Source organism: Mustela nivalis, assembly GCF_964662115.1.
Source record: "Mustela nivalis genome assembly, chromosome: 2".
Lineage (NCBI taxonomy): Eukaryota > Metazoa > Chordata > Mammalia > Carnivora > Mustelidae > Mustela > Mustela nivalis.
In genome coordinates, this window is record NC_139021.1 from 104126635 (window position 1) to 104144958 (window position 18324).

Consider the following 18324-nt stretch of genomic DNA (forward strand, 5'->3'; position numbering starts at 1 on the left):
CATAAAACCTTAAAAGTGTGGCCAGAATATGCCTAAAATAAAGCCATTCCTTTCAAAATAGAGTCAATTTTTTAAAGCACATAATTCTTTTGTGCAAATTTGTGCAAAATTTTCTAAACTATTTATTAGTATATTATTAAGATGGCTTATAGGTGACACTGGAGAATTAAAAGGAGAAACCTGATAAATTCACAATAAGGGGAGTGACTCATTCATCTAGGAAGACATCCTGGTGAGACTCTAATATTAACTCATCAGAACATGGGTTATTATATGACTTGTGTATTAATACTTATCATGCACTTAGCCCAGTACACAATAGGTGCTGGGTAATTCTTTGTGATTATTTGTTGTTAAGCTCTGTCACTGTCCTTAGGACTCTATCATTCTGCCCATGCCCAACTGTATCTAGGCTGCCTGGCTCAAAGGTATTCCACTGAAAGCCTGATGGTGCCAAATTGTTCAAGATTGCACCTCTGAAATCTCAGAACCAGAAGCTTTATGCATTAGAAACCCAAAGCAAAATATTCCCCACGCCATGTACCACCTGGGCCTCTAGGAAACCACACAACCATGGGGCTCAGCTGCTAGCAGCCAATTCTTGAGAAGGTATAACTGAGTAGGCATTCTCCCTCCCAGTATAGTGGACAATGATCCCCAGGTCTTAGCTAAGCCTCCCAGTCTCTCAAGAAGACTGAAGTCTGGCCAATCGTCAGATATATATATGAACCCGTTCATTGTAGCAACACAGAACATCCTCATTCTAGGTTCTTACTGAGGAATACAACTTTCTCTACTGTCTAATCACTCTTAAAGTGTCAGTATCTAGAAACATCTAAGGACTCTACAATTTTACATTTTCACCACCTTCCCATATACCTGCCATTATTCACTTTATGGTACCCTGTCTCTTCCTTTAAAGAACCTCTCCTCCCTACCAGACCATGATATCTTTTAAGGTAAGAATCATGACTATTTTGTACACTATTTACTATCCAGTGCCAGGGATACAGTGGGAACTAAGACATATTCATGGAATGAATGAAATAGGGAAGTCTGAAGGATGTAGCGTCTACATCTTCCAACTTTACACGTAGGTGAAGGCAAACCAAAGCACAGATGTCAATCATTTTAATCTGTCTTCCCCCACCAACTGCTCATAGCAATATTCATACGTTAATGAGCTATGGCTTTAACTGCATGAGAAGAAAAGAAATAACTCATTGTTTTATCTGTTATAAGGACAATACTAAATATAAAATAAAACACTCGCTTAGGGGTGCCTGGGTGGCTCAGTGGGTTAAGCCTCTACCTTCAGCTCAGGTCATGATCTCAGGGTCCTGGGATCGAGCCCCGCATCGGGCTTTCGGCTCAGCGGGGAGTCTGCTTCCCACTCTCTCTCTGCCTGCCTCTCTGCCTACTTGTGATCTCTCTGTCAAATAAATAAATAAAATCTTAAAAAAAAAAACATTAAAAAAAAAAACCCCACTCCTTCAGCCCCTGATACAGATTATACTGTCCTTTCTAAACACTCTCCCTCTTCCTTCTTCCCTGTAGGTGGGGTAATCTTCTCCGCCCTCTTTACTTTGGGCTTGACTATGACTGGCTTGGATCAATAAAACAGGAGTGAACAAGCAAAAAGAAGTTCTCAGAGACCTCAAGTGTCCTTTAACCCTCCTGTATACCTTAGCCACGGAAACCCTGTGTCTCGGGCTGGAGCTGCTCCAACAGCTTGGGCCTGGGATAAGAAGGCCAGCGGACCACACACATCCCCCATCCCAGCCCGGAGCAGACCTCGTGCAACCACCGAGTCTTAAGTTCAATTGCAGTTCCACTTGTCGGAATACTTACCTGCTCTGGGTGCAGAGAAAGCAAGAGGAAAGGAGCAATATCTCAGAGCTCCTCCAAGGGCAGTACAATAGTTTTGTTTCAGTAATGAACTGGTTGAGAAAGAGATTTCAGCGTGGAATATGTGAAATAATATCTCCATCACCCCCAAGAAACTGGGTATTTCTAAGCTTCCTTTTGCTCCCCCAGCAACACCCCCCAATTTCGAAGGGTCCCAATCAGATGGTAAAGGGCACGTGGGGCTGACCTGTTCTCCTCCGGGATATGAAGAGACATGAACTGCAGAGGATCCAAACACTGCACCAGCCAGCCTTGGCGCTCACTGATTCGAGAGACATCTACCTTCAAGAACTGGTTGGGCATCCTGCTCCACAGGACGTGGGACAGAAACTGCACGTGGAGACGCGGCGGACACTGCGGCACGGGGTTTTTGTGCTCGCTCTTGAATAATCCCGCCGACAGAGGCATCACATTCTAGGGAACGGGGTTGGGGACGGGGAGTAGAAAAAGAATTAATTTGTAACAGTCTATGGGGTTAACGATAATGACCACGGTCCTGTGCAGGAAAGAGGTAGTGGAAGTAAGATACTCTCCGCGTCCAGCAAAGTCAATACAAGAAATAAGAGATCTTGGATTGAATCGCTCCTGCTAAGACAAGAGGAGAGAATATTATGAAAGAATGTATCTCCAGCTGGTCTGGGGGGATGGCTGGGTGGCTCAGCCAACCCTTCCACTCGGGTCATGATCTCAGGGTCCTGGGATCAAGTCCCACATTAGGCTCCCTGCTCGGTGGGGAGCCTGCTTCTCTCTCTGCCTGCTGCTCCCCCTGCTTGTGCTTTCTCTCTGTCTCTCTTTCTCTAATAAAATCTTTAAAAAAACAAAAACCAAAACTGGTTTGGGGATATTGCTTTCATTATACTCTCTGGCTCACTGCAAACACAATGGCAACCAAGTATAACCAAAGAACCTTCATATTTCTCTGCTGAGCAGGGCCCTGGGTGAAATCCCACATGCCTTCAGGCTGCTTTTGGCGCCCAACTCTGTAATGAGTTGCATCCACTTGGCTCTCTCTCCTCGCCTGTCCCCTGTCACCTACCTCCTCCTTCAACCTCTCACCCACCCCCTGTGGGGTTTATCAGGCTTTAGTAGCTGGTGGTACTCCAGAGACAGCTCAACAGATAAATGGGACCATCACACAAGGAAACAGAATTCATCAGACATTAATACAATTTATTTGTCATTCACCTTCCTCTACCTTCAATATGTATCATCTTCAGCCTTCCAAACTTCTTCCGTCTGGTCTCAGGGAAAGAGGTCTCTACTGGACCACAACTTATTGCCATACTGATGACCTTGATACTACCCCCACCTATCTCTTAAGGGCCATATAAAAACAATGACCTCACCTTTCCCATTACCTTCAGTGTCTCCCTCACCCGTAAAGCCTTGTCTACTGCATACTTATAGACAGTCTCATCCTCAAGCTACTTCCCTATTCTCCTCTTTTAATGGGGAGGTGGGGGAAAGACTCCGAACGGCTTTAGGCACCAAATGAACAGAACACACAAAATCTCTCCTCTCATCCAGCTTCTATTTTTTAAATTGAAGATAAAAAATAAAGTCAAAAGAAAAAAAAATAAACAAAGTCAGAAAGCAGACTCAACAGTAGACTCAGGATGAAGGAAGCAGAAGGCAGGGTGGGAAGAATAAACAGGTAATCAGAAAAGGGGTCGCTGAGAAGGTGATCAAGAAAGATCCGAAGAAGAAGAAGCAGGTGGACGTGCAGGGGAGGAAATTTCCATGCAGAAGGGATGGTCAATGCAAAGGATCCAAGGAGGAAGTCTGCCTGGCGAGTCTCAGGAAGACTGGAGGCCAGGGTGGCTGGAGTAGAATGAAGGGGATGAGAGGAGGTCAGGGAGGTCACAAGAGAGCAGACTGTTTAGACCTGAGAACCATCATGAGACCTAGGATTTTTGTGCTCAGGGAAAGAGGGTTTGTGAGCAGTGGAATGACACAATCTGATTTCTCTTTGAGTACAGTGACAGTAACTCAGATTGTTGAGTGATGAACAGAGGGGCAAGGCGGAATTCAGGAGTCCCCATCAAGAGGCCACCGGAGGAACCTGATGGGGAATTACGGTGATGGAGATCGATGTGGTCATCAGAAGGGGCGACGGTGACAGGTTGCAGGCCGGGGATTCACTGGTGGATGGAACTGGGATGCGGAATGTCAAGGAGAGAAGTCAAGGATGACCCCGGGGTTGTGGGCCTGCGCAAGTGACTCTGCTATTCACTGACATGAAGAAGACTGTAGATCAGACAGGTTAGGGGGAGGAGATACCATGGTCCGCATTTCCATTTTGGACATATTTAATCTGAGATGTCTGTAAACACCCAGATGGAAATGTCAAACAGACTAACACTGAATCAGAGTTCTAGGAAAGGACCACTTTTCTGGTTAAATTATATATATATATGTTTTATATATACAGAGAGAAAAATATATAAAATTTATATATACATATATACATAAGTAGGTATAAATACATATATACACATATACAATATACATTGTGTGTGTATATATATGTGTGTATGTGTGTGAAAAATATACATGTATATATGTATATACATTTAGATATTTGCTGTCTTTCTCTCATTTTCAATCCTGAATTTGCTATAATATAGCTTGATCCATCATTTTGCTGAAATTCTTCTGGCAAGGTCAGAGAAGCCTTCCTAATGAGTAACAGTCATGGATTCCTTTAGTCCGTATTATATTTGCCTTCCTGTGGCTGCTAAGAATCTCATTTCACAAAGGCAGAAACGGAGCTCACACAGCTGAAGGAACATGTCCAAGGTCACCGAGGCAGCCCTGAAAAACCATCTACTGTATCCATCCTGATGTGTGCCTGGCATCTCAAATGTACAATTGCAAAATTCAATTCAGTTCCTTCTCCTGCATTTCAACAAGCTCTTCTGCTTGATGTATTAACTTTCCTTAGTTATCCAAACTAAAAAAATTAAAGAATTAATTTAATCCCTGATTCTTCACTTTCTTGAGTACCTGAATCCCATTCAGCAACAAATCCTATCGATCCAATTGTCACATTTTATCCATTTCTCCTCTACAGCATCTTCTCATTTATCATTCTCTCTCCATTATAACTTCCACGACTCTCGTCACCTTGTCATGTGCAGACAGTATCAGATCGGCAGCACCTCCTTATTTCTGCCTGTTCTCACTCTCGAGACAGCAGACCCCTCTCCAAATTTCCACCACCGTGTGACTGTCAATGTATTTTTCCAAAACAGGTTTAATTATACTCAGGCTCCTGCTTCACATTTCCAATGGATCAACACTGTCTACATAACAGGTGCCAATTTCTTAGCATGGCATTCAAGGCCTTTCCAGCTTGCTGGGACTCAGTCTCCCTTCTATCCACATTGATCTCCAGCCACATCCTGGAAGGCACCCTTGGTGAGAGAGAGTCCCAATGAATTCTTTAACCTCCAGCTCTCTGACTCACATAATTTTGCTTTCTTGGGCTCTCTGTCCAGAACGGCCTCTCCTATTAGATGTATTCTGAGAGCTCTTATCCCACAGTTAAGAATCGACCTGCATGTCCTCTCTTCTTTTAGTTTTACTTGATCTACCCCCTCCAACCTCCAACTTCTCTGCTCTTCCCTGTGTTCCCACAGTTCTCTATACCTGCCCTGTTCTAGCACTTACCATTAAGTAGGAGTTTCAGGTCTTTAAGCCCACTTAAAGTGAACTACTAGTTCACTTCTGAATTCAATGATTATCAAATGGTATGTTATTGGGCATTTTTATTCCATATAAGCTTAATTTTATTGTATCTAATACTTTCGTGATCACAGAGAAACCCATTTTTGTTTTTAACCATTTCAATGAATTAATAAATACTTTAAATTGTTGCTAAAACCCTTTCTAAATAATTTCATTGCCCCAGTGACCTGAAGGATATTACAAAACTTTCAAACATGGCTTACCTTTCTTTTAAAGGATCATTTACGTAACTAATATGAGTACTAAAAAAAAAAAAAAAAATTGAATTCATTTAAGAAATAACCGCTATTCCCTAATAAAAAGACCCCAAATATAATATCAGCAATGAGTCTTTCTTACCTTTATTCTTCCCAACTCAAACTGGAAAACATTGGGACTTGTTGCTTGTGCAAACACTGCAGGAAATAATTTTGTACTTGGCTCCACCTTAAATAAACAAATGAATTTGGTAAGATTAGTTAATGAAGGAATGCTAAGAAAAAATATTTTCTTTATAATGACTAGAAGGGGACTGGACATCTGCATTCTCTCAGACAGATACCCTCTTTCAATAATGATTTTGGACTATTTAATGGTGTTATCATATGAACATTTTTGGAGGAATATACTGTTTCCTCTGAAAGGCACTGTTATTATTCAAACAGAGGAAGAAGGGTAGAATTAAACTCATTTCTATTTTCATTTTCTTCTAATTTCTTTTCTTTCCTAAGATTTAATTTATTTACTTGAGAGACAGAAAAAGAGGGATCCCATGTAAGGGGGAGGGGCAGAGGGAGAGGGAGAAAGAAACCCTGCTGAGCCCAGAGCCTGAGCCAGGGCTCGACCCCACAAACCTGAGCTCATGACCTAAGCTGAAATCAAGAGTTGAGATTAATCAACTGAGCCGCCCAGGGACACCACTGTTTCCTTCTAATTTCTAATGTACTTTTTGATCTAAAATGTGTTTTTCGGGGCACGTGGGTGGCTCAGTGGGTTGAGCCGCTGCCTTCAGCTCAGGTCATGATCTCAGGGTCCTGGGATCGAGTCCCCGCGTTGGGCTCTCTGCTCGGCGGGGAGCCTGCTTCCCTCTCTCTCTCTCTCTGCCTGCCTCTCTGTCTACTTGTGATTTCTCTCTGTCAAATAAATAAATAAAATCTTTAAAAAAAATAAACAATAAAATGTGCTTTCTTCTCATGGGAAGAAAGGCTTTCTTTCTGGAAGCACACCACCATCTCTGCCCACAGACCTGGTAGTACGTGCCCAGCTCCTTGCCGTTGGCAGTGAACGTGAGCAGCCCGCTGGCAGCGTCCACGACACACCCAATCTCCAGGCCATTGTTGTTGCGCCCTTGCCCGGGGCTCATGCTCTCGCCCGCACACACCATATAGCAGTTACTGCGTTTGATGCTGAATTTCAAAAAGAAACCACATTTTCATCTTCGTACAACCACAGACATAACAGAAAGCGTGTATATCTTGCAAACTAAACCTAAATTATGCTGCGCAAGCAACAAGCTCATGCTGTAATGGGAGAGGTGCACAATGGGCCCGATTCTGTGATTCTGAGCAAAATCCCATTGACTTCGTGGACATTCTGAATCAGGTCTTACACGTCTCTGAATTTCACACCTAATGGAGACAGGTCAACAAGTTGGAACCAAGTAAAAACTGACCTGCACCTTCCCTCCAAAAACTCAAACCAAACTGGACCTTTTTCTGAGGTTCAAAAAAGTTTAACTATTTAATAATCATCCAAATTTGCAATTTTCATTCTCAAAGGGTTCTTTTTTTTTTTTTTTAACCACTTGTTTGGGGTTGAGAAGCATTCATTTCCAAACACTATCAAAGTCCTTAGGCAAACTCTACGTGAGCCATCAATGATTCAGTATATTTAAAATTTGACTAAAATGATGCCCCTTTGTGGACAATTCCCGGTGATCTGTTATGAGAGAAAAAATTAGCTAGAATATGCATAAAATCAGCAATATTAACAACAAACCCTTGTTTCACCTTCACGAAACCTTTACAAGAGATGGTAATAAACCTAAGTGATTTCAGCTTTGCCTCCTTCCTTTTCTCTGCCACAGCAGAGTGGTGAGCTCATGAAACTCGTAAAAAAAAGTCAAAGGCAGGCAAGTAGGAGGAAAAGAAAAAGAAGGCTCAGATAAAGTCAGTTTTGGAATAATCAAGTTGGCTCTGTTTCTTTGCACTATTTACGTAAGTAAGATCCAACAACCCTTCCCTACCCTCTATTTCTAAGGCTAAAACCAGCTCTAAGGTATCCCATTCCTCTGTTGGGTTATTTCCTTATACTGTTGCCATCTCTGAAAACCCAATGTGTCCTGCAAGAATATTCCTGGAGACAGGTGGTTTGGGACCCCCATACTGATGTAAAGCACTCTTGACTGGAGATTTTGGCTCGGCCCACTGTCTCAAGGGCTCCAGTGTAACGACCTGAAGGCAGGAGAGTGAGCTTCCAGTCACCACAAACGATGGTATAGAAGAGAAGCAAGGTATGGAGGCCTTTCTCTATGAGACCTGTCACAGCAGATCAGAGAGGATGCATGGGCACAAAAGGTAGAAGCAAATGGTCAGATCTTCTCTTGTCTTATTCCACAAGGAAGATAGCCTTCTTCACTTTTTTGAAGGTTTGGTTTGAGTTTGGTTTTGTCTTACAAATGAAAAAGGATGGCACAGAAAGTGTAAGTGACTTACCCAAAGCCACACAGCGAGTCAATGGCAAAGCTGAGGAAAGAACCCACTAGTCCTCAGTCTGAGTTCAAACGTGTCCACCTGGTCTCAACTACTAGCCCATATTCTCTTCACGTTTATCTCCCCACCACATCAACAGTTCCCCAGACACATTGCAGACCACAGAGGTCTCACATTCACCCGTCCCTAATCGCTAAAACAAAGGCTAAGTACAGGTAACCCAAACTGTTAGTCACATCCAGTGTCACCTGAAGGAATATATGAGTACTACCTGAAAAGGATGCACTGCTCTTACTTTATAATGTTTTTCACTTTTAATATATTCAGATTCCTTACTGGTTTGTAGGAGTAACAAAAAGGACACTGACATTAATGGTTTGATGATATTGCTTCTATAAATACAGTATTATTCTGGACATGAAATCCAAGGGGGGAAAAACAAAGACCTAGGTTGATCAACATTTTCATCAGATATCATTCATGTAAGAAGAAAATTGAGAAAAACCGACCTCTCATGCACTTTTCCCTTCTCGTCTCCTAGAGTAACGGTTACTGTACGAACTCTGTCCAAGTCAAAGCCTGTATCATATTGATGAAAATCTGATGTAATCCAGCCTACCCAGACGTTAGCAGGTTCTTGGCCAGGAAAGATTCTCACTGAGTAATAGTACTGGAAAGACAATAAAAACAAGTGTTGGCAAAGTAAGAAGAAACAAAACCTTGATATGCAGTGTCTTTAAACTGCCCTAAGGCTGTTATTTCTTTGTTTAAAATCATTTGGCCTAATTCAAATGTTACAGGTACAAAGAACTAACATTGTGAAATAGGTCTTAAATTAGAGCAAAGGGAAATTAAATAAGAAATAATGGGAAAAAGAGAAAAGAATTTGTCAGAGCAAACATTCCAAGTGATTTCAGGCTCTTTATACTACTTATGAGTATAAAAGTTCTATACTTTCATAAAGTATAAAAGTAAGTTTTATAAAATCAGTCCATGTACATTCATAGCACACCTACAAATGTATATGTATACATATATAGTACAGTTATGCAGAAAAATAATCCATTTAGGCATGTAAGCTTCATATTCTTTAAGCTTACAGAAGCACACCAATCAGTGCTGGAGTCTTTATACCTGTTATCCACTATTTGAATATGCTTCACCTTTTCTACCGATAACATAGTATTTGCCACCTTAAAATCACTTTGAAATAGCTCAGAATATGTGAAAATCTAGCCCAAATGTGGGGGTTTTCTATGAGGGCTAGAAGTCTATATTCTTTTTCTTACTTGGATTTTTTAGGAAAAGATGTTTTGAAAATGTAAATAGCATCTGGCAAAAGTGACCTCCGACAAAGTATATGAAATCACCTTCCTTTAGACATATCGCTAAGATTAAGAAAATCATATGCACTTGGAAAAATTAAGTGGAAATCAAAAATTTTTCAAGAAATAGGATAGCAACCTATGGAATGGGAGAAGATACTCGCAATGACACTACAGACAAACAGCTGATATCCAGGATCTATAAAGAACTCCTCAAACTCAACACACACAAAACAGATAATCATATCAAAAAATGAGCAGAAGACATGAACAGACACTTCTCCAAAGAAGACATACAAAGGGCTAACAGACACATGAATAAAGGTTCATCATCACTAGCCATCAGGGAGATTCAAATCAAAACCACATTGAGAGAGCACCTTACACCAGTTAGAATGGCCAAAATCAACAAGATAGTAAACCACAAGTGTTGGAGAGGATGTGGAGAAAGGGGAACCCTCTTACACTGTTGCTGGGAATGCAAGTTGGTACAGCCACTTTGGAAAACAGTGTATTCCTTAAGAAATTAAAAATAGAGCTATCCTATAACCCTGCAATTGCACTACTGGGTATTTACCCCAAAGATATAGATGTAGTGAAAAGAAGGGCCATCTGTACCCCAATGATCATAGCAGCAGTGGCCACAGTCGCCAAACTGTGGAAAGAACCAAGATGCCCTTCAACTGATGAATGGATAAAGAAGATATGGTCCGTATATACTATGGAGTATTATGCCTCCATCAGAAAGGATGAATACTCAACTTTTGTATCAACATGGACGGGACTGGAAGAGATTATGCTGTGTGAAGTAAGTCAAGCAGAGAGAGTCAATTATCTTATGGTTTCACTTACTTGTGGAGCATAAGGAATAATACAGAGGACACTGGGAGAGGGAGAGGAGAAGTAAGTTGGGGGAAACCAGAGAGGGAGACAAACCATGAGAAACTGTGGACTCTGAGAAACAAACTGAGGATCTTGGAGGGGACGGGCATGGGGGGTTGTTGGTGGGTATTAAGGAGGGCATGTATTTCATAGAGCACTAGGTGTGACACATAAACAATGAATTTTGGAACACTGAAAAAAAAAATAAAATATTTTTAAAAAGTAAAAAAAAAAAAAAAAAACAACAACAACAAAGAAAAGAAAAAGAAGATGGACAGCAAATCAGGATTAAGCACACCATCAGGATGTTCTGTCTAAAATAGGTCTCTTAGTAGGTAACATATATCAGAATACACCTATACTTTTCAAATTTTCGATCCCCCAAATATAAGCAAATAATAATTTTAAAATAAGCTGGCTAGACAGGATGAATGAAAATGAACTCTACAAAGTGCAACACATAATAAGGGACAAAGAGGAGTATGTGACAAAAGCTGCAACCTCATACCGTGGATGTTTGCATCAAGTAATCGTAATCATCTCGATCATCTGCAAGGACATCTTCCGTGAGTCTTGCAGAATGGCTCGTGCTGTAATCTGGCTTTGTTCTTCTAAGCAAAAATCTGAAATACAGTATAGGATTAAGAATAAGCAACACTCAAATGTTCTGCCTCATTGGAACATGAGCATATAATCATTTTAGTAGAGTGGTTCGAAACCAGGGTGATTTTGTTCTGGTACTATCTGGAGTACCAGATAGTACAGTACTATCTGGTAATACCAGATACTACAGTACCAGATAGTACATCTGGTACTATCTGGAGACATTTTTGTTTGACACAGCTGGGGGTGTGTGCCAATGACATCTAGTGGTTAGAGGCCATGGATGTTATTAAATATCCTTCAATTAAGAGGACAAACTCTCACCACACGTAACTACCTAACCCAGAGCATTGATCACGCCGATGTTGAGAAACTAGGATTTAGAACAAAAAAGGATGCTAAAATAACTTGCCTCCTTGTCTAAAAAAATACTACTTAGAATACTCTTTAACTTTCAACCAAGAACATAAATAGAAACATCTTATAAAACTAATTCTTAGGAGAAAATACTTGTAAATTATGTATCTGATAAGGGGTAAATATCCAGAATATATAAAGAACTCCTACAATTCAACAACCAAGAAGCAAATAACCCTTTAAAAAAATAAAAAGGGCAAAGAACCTGAAAAGACATTTCTCCAAAGATGATCCACAAATGGCCTATAAGCACATGAAAAGATACTCAACATCATTAATCATCAGGGAAATGCAAATCAAACCCACAGCCGAGAAGTCATTTCATTTCACAGCCATTAGGATAGCCAACATCAAAAAATCAGAAAATAACAAGGGTTGCTAAGAATGTGGAGGAACTGGAACACTTGTGCCCTGTTGGTGGGAATATAAAATGGTGCAACTACTGCGGAGAAGACTATGAAGGTTCCTTGAAACCTTAAAAAGAGAACCAGCAGCAATTCCATTTCTGGGTGTATGTCCAGAATAATTTGAAGTAGGAACTTGAAAATATATTTGCACATGCATGTTCATATCAGCACTATTTACAATAGCCAAGAGGCAGAATCAACCCAAATGTCCACCTGTGGATGGATGGCTAAACACAAGGTGTCTATACTCAACGTGATAATATTCAGCCTTAGAAAGGAAGGAAGTTCTGCCATGTGCAATAACATGGATGAACCTTGAGGGAATTACGTTAAGTGAGTTAAGTCAATGACACAGAAAAAAATATGTTATGATTCCAGTTCAGAAAGGGGTCAAATTCATAGAAATAAAAAGTAGAACTGTGCTTACTACAGGCTGGTGGATAGGTGGAAAAGGAGAGTTGTTTAATGGGGACAGAGTTTCAGTTTTGCAAGATGAGAAAGTTCTGGAGACCTGTCTCACAACGATGCAAATCTACTTCACACTACTCAACCATACACTTAAAAAATGGCTAAAATGGCAAATTTTGTTATGTGTTTCTTACCACAATAAAGAAGTGCTTTAAATAAGTAACTCTTGGCATAGATTATGTCTGTGGTAACAAACAGGTAGCAAACAGGTTGCTCTCTTGTTCCCTGTCGAATCCTTTATACATAGAAGGGGGGCAAGAAGAAATAGACACTGGGCAATCCCTTGCTCTCTCCTGTACCCCTCCCCACATAATAACAACACATTTTAAATCATGTTGCATGTATCAATGACCTTTGTTTCAGACGAGAGGGCTTTTCCTGAGCATAATCTTTGTGGTTATTAAACTCTGGTTTTGTGGCTTCCTTGTCTTTGTCCACTCGATCTGGCACCAGATGGCCATGAGCGGTCTTCATTAGAACCTCAAAGTCAGAATCTGCATCATAATCCTCCAGATCATTCTTGGGCCCAAAGAGCCCAGCGCCTGGGAGTCCTCCTGCCACCGTCTTGGAGAAAACCTCTGCACATTCGATGGGCATGCTCAGCCGATAGAACATGATATCAGTGCTGCTGTTCTGAGAACCGAAGGACTTCTGAGTGACCTTTAAACACGGAGAACTGTCTATGGTGCCGTCTATTCTGGTCACCTAGCAAAGGAAGAAGCGGGAGTTCAGATATGAATCCACAGTCGACCTCCTGATTCTAAAGATGTTAACAGACATCACATTTTTCAAACCCCAAACATGGCCCACACGCGGCAGAGTTTTGGGAATGACGAGATGAAACACAGTCAGTACTATGTTACGGACTCAGAGCTTTGAGTCATTTCCAAAGGCAGTTTGGGAAATTCACGTTACAATTACATTTATTCAGATTGAGCCTGGTGTTGCTCAGTAAAGGCCCCATGAAGTGCCTAAAATCAGAACCTCACGCTGAGTTCGGATTCCACCATCACGTAACACTTCAGGGCCACTTTTTTAAGTAAGTGGCAATAACTGTCCAAGGGGGGAATTCCCACGTGTAAGGACATTCATTCCATCCCTGGATTTTGGCAATGGTCTGAATTTTAAAGAAAAAGCAAACCTCGATATGCTCGTGATTGGATGGGACCTGGAGAAACTGAGGAAGCCTCTTGCTCAGCCACATCGTAATATCCCTGTTCGTGTTAACAGCAAACGGTTCATAGCCCTCTTGTAAGCCACAGATGGTGAAATATTTCAAGGTGCTGACATCCTTTCCAAAGTTCATGCGGCCCACTTGAGCCACTCCAAGGCTACAGACAGGAATGAATCCTGGGAGGAAAGAAAAAAAAAAATAAAATGTTCAGTATCATTCGTGTGACAGCCCATTTGATTGGAATTCCCAAAAGCATTGTTCCAGAACTCTTGTCTTTGGGAAAGACGTTGGCGTGAGGTAATACATTATTTGGAGAAGAGACCACTGACGCTAAGTATTAAACGTAAGGGTCAGAAGATCAGGGTTTGATCATAATTTACTAAACATGGCCCCTAGATAAGACCTTAGTTTCACCCTGGACTTCTGTGAAATGAGAGAAGTGCTCAGTAGCCCCCAGTCCTCCTGGGGTCTTAGGGTGGCCAGTAACAGAAGGATGTCCCCAACCCACAGCCTCTTAGCTCAGGAATGCATGGGACTCCCTCACAGAGGGAAGGTAAGAAAGAAGGTGGGTTCAAGTTAGAACAAGCACTTGAAACACGGAAGTACTGAGCACAGGCTGAGCCACAGACTTCTTCATATAGAACTCAAGGAAAAAAGATGAAAGACAACATTTTCAAAAGTTTTCATAGCTGCTGTTGATTTTGGGGGAAAAAATTGTGCCTTTTTCTAGGGGACACTAGAACTAAGTATAGAAAACATATGTAAATAAATAAATATTCAGAAGTAGTTGCTAAAAATCCCACTGAAATGCCTCCATCTGTCCCCTTCCCTTTGATGTCACTGCCATTATAGATTAAGTAGGGCAATTCACGTCTAACCTAAATAATTAAGGTATGCAATTAAAGTATAAGTTAAAAGGAAACAAGAAACTAAATCAAAAGCAATAGAAATAAGCAACAGGGCAAAAACGAAACCATTTCATCAGCTAATCTAATGTGTGGCAGGATTAGTAAATCTTTTCACTACTGAATAAAAAGGGGAATCTATGTTAATTCTGTCCATCGTTTCTTTGAATTCTTTGTAATTGGTTGTCTTTAGCCAGGGGCTGGGATGAAATTTTTCAGTGTGTGTGTGTGTGGGGGGGGGTGATATGCGGAGGGATGTTTATGTACTCTTCATTTCCTTCTAGAATATTTTACACAGAAATTCCAGTAGTCAGCACAATAAATACAGTCTACAGAGTAGAGGATCTAATTTACGGATCAAAAAAGCAGTGGATCCTAAGAAAAAGCTAGCAATTGTCTAACTACCATTATGATTTATATTTCTTCCCTTTTTGAAATTAGTGACAATATACATGATACATAACCCTCAATATAGCATGAGACAGCAAAAATTACATCCCATAATCCATAATGATTTCACTCAGTTTGTATTCATTGGGATATATACGCAAATAAATGGTTGTAGAACAGAGCTACCGACCAGGAAGCAAGAACACACCCAGCTGTGTTCAAGGAAGTGTGAATGATGAGTTTCTAGTTAAAACTAAAACCCACAGCTGTGTCTGCAGCTGTGACAACTCTTGAAGCAGCAGTCAAGGGAAATTGTTTGAAAGACATGTCCCCAAAGGAATCAAAGGAAGGGATTGGATAAATACAATGGACCTGAGACAGCCTGAGCCACATTTGCACAAATTGGCAAATCTAACACCCATTTGACATAAACTAGGGGATACCAAGATAGAAACATCTCGGATTGTAAAGATTTACTTCTTGCTAGTCACTTTACATGGAGAAGGAATTCCTACCCTATAAGGGAAGATATATACACTTGCATAGTACATTTTGGGGTGTTTGTTATACTAATATCCAAACTTTTCTGTATGTTTGAAATATTTTCATTAAAAAAAAAAAAACAAACAAGTAACTTGGGTTGCCCACAGATTCATATCCCAAACTGTTCACTGTGGCTCTGTTTATGACCAGAGGACGTTGTTAGCACAGTAAGTATATGTTTTTCCCTTGAGATGTAATACTATTTAGTTTTTGAAACTGTTTTTCAAGGATTCATGAATATATAGAAAAAATATTCATAGTAAATATTATTTTATGAAAGAAAGCCTTAGCATATGATTTATTTTGAAAGCCAGGAAAACAGAAGTTTTTTTTATTAGAAAAGGACAGAATGGTAGGATTTTTTTAACACGCTTTGTTCTTTCTTTTTCTGCTTCTCAGTTTAACACATTTTCTTCACTGAATATGTATTTTGCTATGAAAACAAGTGATAGCCTTTGTAAAAATACACTAGTCACTTAATAAACTGGAGAGCCAGAATATGCCTACACCCTTCTCCTACAGAAATGTTATAAGAGTAATGCGGATATAAAATAGTCAAACAAGTTCAGTCTTTGGAAGATCAAGCTCTCAATGCTGCTGGGTGTATGGTGAGTTCAGCATCAGAAATCTCGCCAATAAAATTAAATGAGTACAAATTCATGAAGGACAATTTCATAATATGCATCAAGACACTTTCAACCATTCATTTCCTTATCCAATAAATACTTATGACCAGCTCCCAAATGTGAGAAACTGGGAATAAAAGTTGACTGACATCCAGGCATCAGCCCGAAGGTTCTCACAGTCTAATGAGGGGGGAAGACAGGCAAAGAAGTTATACCTCTTGAACCATCTACAGAGATGGGGTGCTAAGAGCAGAGGAAGAGGAGAGAGATGAAAATTAGGTGGGTTTCTCAGAGGAGTTATCATCAAAGATGGCGGACAGGAGCAGGTCCTTTGAAATGACTAAGATTATGGAGCTTGAAGTGTGAGACCTGCACTAAAATCTCTGTTCCACCAACTCCCAGCTTTTTGACCTTTGACAAGGTACTTAAATTCTCTAAGCGTTGATCCTTTTTTTCTGTAACATCTACCCCACAGGATTATGGTTTTAAAAATGAGATCTTTTGTGGATAGTGCTTGAAACATAGATGCTCAGTGAACAAAATTTAAAACTGGAGGGGAGGTAAAAGTAACTAAACAGCCACAATAGAAGAATGGACAAGTATGATATATGCACAACACAGAGTATGTGCAGGCATCAAAAATCACGTTCAGGACTCATCAGATTATAACTGCAGAGAGAGAGAAAACCAACATAACAAAACTAACACAAGTGGTGATTCCCAGTGAAAGGTAAATAGGTATCCATTGCACTATTCTCATACTTTCCTGAAAGGCTATTTCTCAAAATAGAAAGTTGGTTAAAAAAATCAAAGGTTAAGTTTAAAATGTTTTTATATCATGGAACAGCATTTATAATATTACATTAAAAAGGTGGATGGAGAACATTATTTTAACATCTCAATGCTTCAAATGGGGGAAAAATACATTAAAATCAAATTTCTCTCAGGGTAGTAGGAATCTATATAGCTTTTAGCCATTTTCATTATACTCCCTTGTATTTCCCAAATATTCAACCAGAACTTATTACTTCTTGATAAACAAGTAAATAGATGTAATGTTTCATTAGTTTACAGCAGATATACACTTGTACATGGCATTTTTACTGCTTTCTTGTTTTAAGGCCCTTTCAAGGCATGTATTCATGAAAGAACATCCATAAGTAGAAATGGGTATATTTTTTCCCCTTTTTAACTTAGATGGAATCAACTTAATAAAATTTAAATCATACTGTGACTTCTGAAGATGTGGTTTTGTTTGTTTTGTTTGTAGAGAGTGGGAGAGACTGCTAGCTGTGGAGGTGGGGAGGGGTAGCGGGGGTAGAGGGACAGAGAGAATATTAAGCATTAAGACTAAGATTAAGCATGAGGAACCCAGCCCAGAACTGGACGAAGGTCTCGATCTCACAACCCTGAGATCACGACCTGAGCTGAAATCAAGAGTCAGGTGCTTAACCTACTGAGCCATCCAGGCGCCCCTGAACATGTAGCTTTTATAAAACTTCTGTGATCATAAGATGACCAATATTTCTAAAAATTCCATGTTTTTAAATTAGCGTATGCACAGCAGGAGCAACTGGATGGCCATGACGTCAAGGAAGAGAGCGGAGGGAAACTACAGTACTTTGCAGTCATGTGACAGAAAGGCCAGGCGTCAGGCCCCTGCATTTGGCCAGTACGTGGCAAAGTGCCTAGCAAATAAAGGTACAGACAATAGATAACATGTCCATCACACGAGGCTCCCTAGTAGTGGCTAATGGTCCCTGAGTGGTTTTTTTTTTTTTTTTAAAGAGATTATTTATTTATTTGACAGAGAGCAAGAGATCACAGTAGGCAGAGAGGCAGGCAGAGAGAGAGAGAGAGGGAAGCAGGCTCCGCAATGAGCAGAGAGCCCGATGTGGGGCTCAATCCCAGGACCCTGGGATCATGACCTGAGCCGAAGGCAGAAGCTTTAACCTCCTGAGCCACCCAGGCTCTCCCCCTGAGTGTTTTTATCTGATGCCCCTCTCAAAGAACATTAACAACCGTTGGTTGAGACAGGAATCGTTATTATGACTTTCCTGACAAGGCAACCAAACTTTTAGCTTAAATTGTTTGCTCACAGCCAAGTAGCCAGAGAAGAAACCCAGACCTGCTCGGTCATAAGGGCCATGCTTTAAGTCAGGGCCATACATAACCAGAGGACAGAGTTTAGGTTTTGTGGTGAAACTACTCAAACCTGAGTGAAAGTCCAAAAGGG

The 18324-nt window shown here is 40.6% G+C and overlaps 1 protein-coding gene across 3 annotated transcripts in view; it reads right to left on the reverse strand.

Moving 5' to 3' along the window:
- The window catches only part of RYR2 (ryanodine receptor 2), a 733452-nt gene that overhangs the window by 218681 nt on the left and 496447 nt on the right, over positions 1-18324 (reverse strand). For all 3 annotated transcript variants that reach the window (XM_082721308.1, XM_082721309.1, XM_082721307.1), the window contains exons 30-36: positions 13592-13800; positions 12803-13155; positions 11064-11178; positions 8858-9018; positions 6884-7043; positions 5998-6084; positions 2096-2322 (exon numbers count right to left, since the gene is read on the reverse strand). In XM_082721308.1, coding sequence (XP_082577434.1) covers positions 2096-2322; positions 5998-6084; positions 6884-7043; positions 8858-9018; positions 11064-11178; positions 12803-13155; positions 13592-13800 — 1312 coding nt within the window. The remainder of the gene's footprint in view (positions 1-2095; positions 2323-5997; positions 6085-6883; positions 7044-8857; positions 9019-11063; positions 11179-12802; positions 13156-13591; positions 13801-18324) is intronic.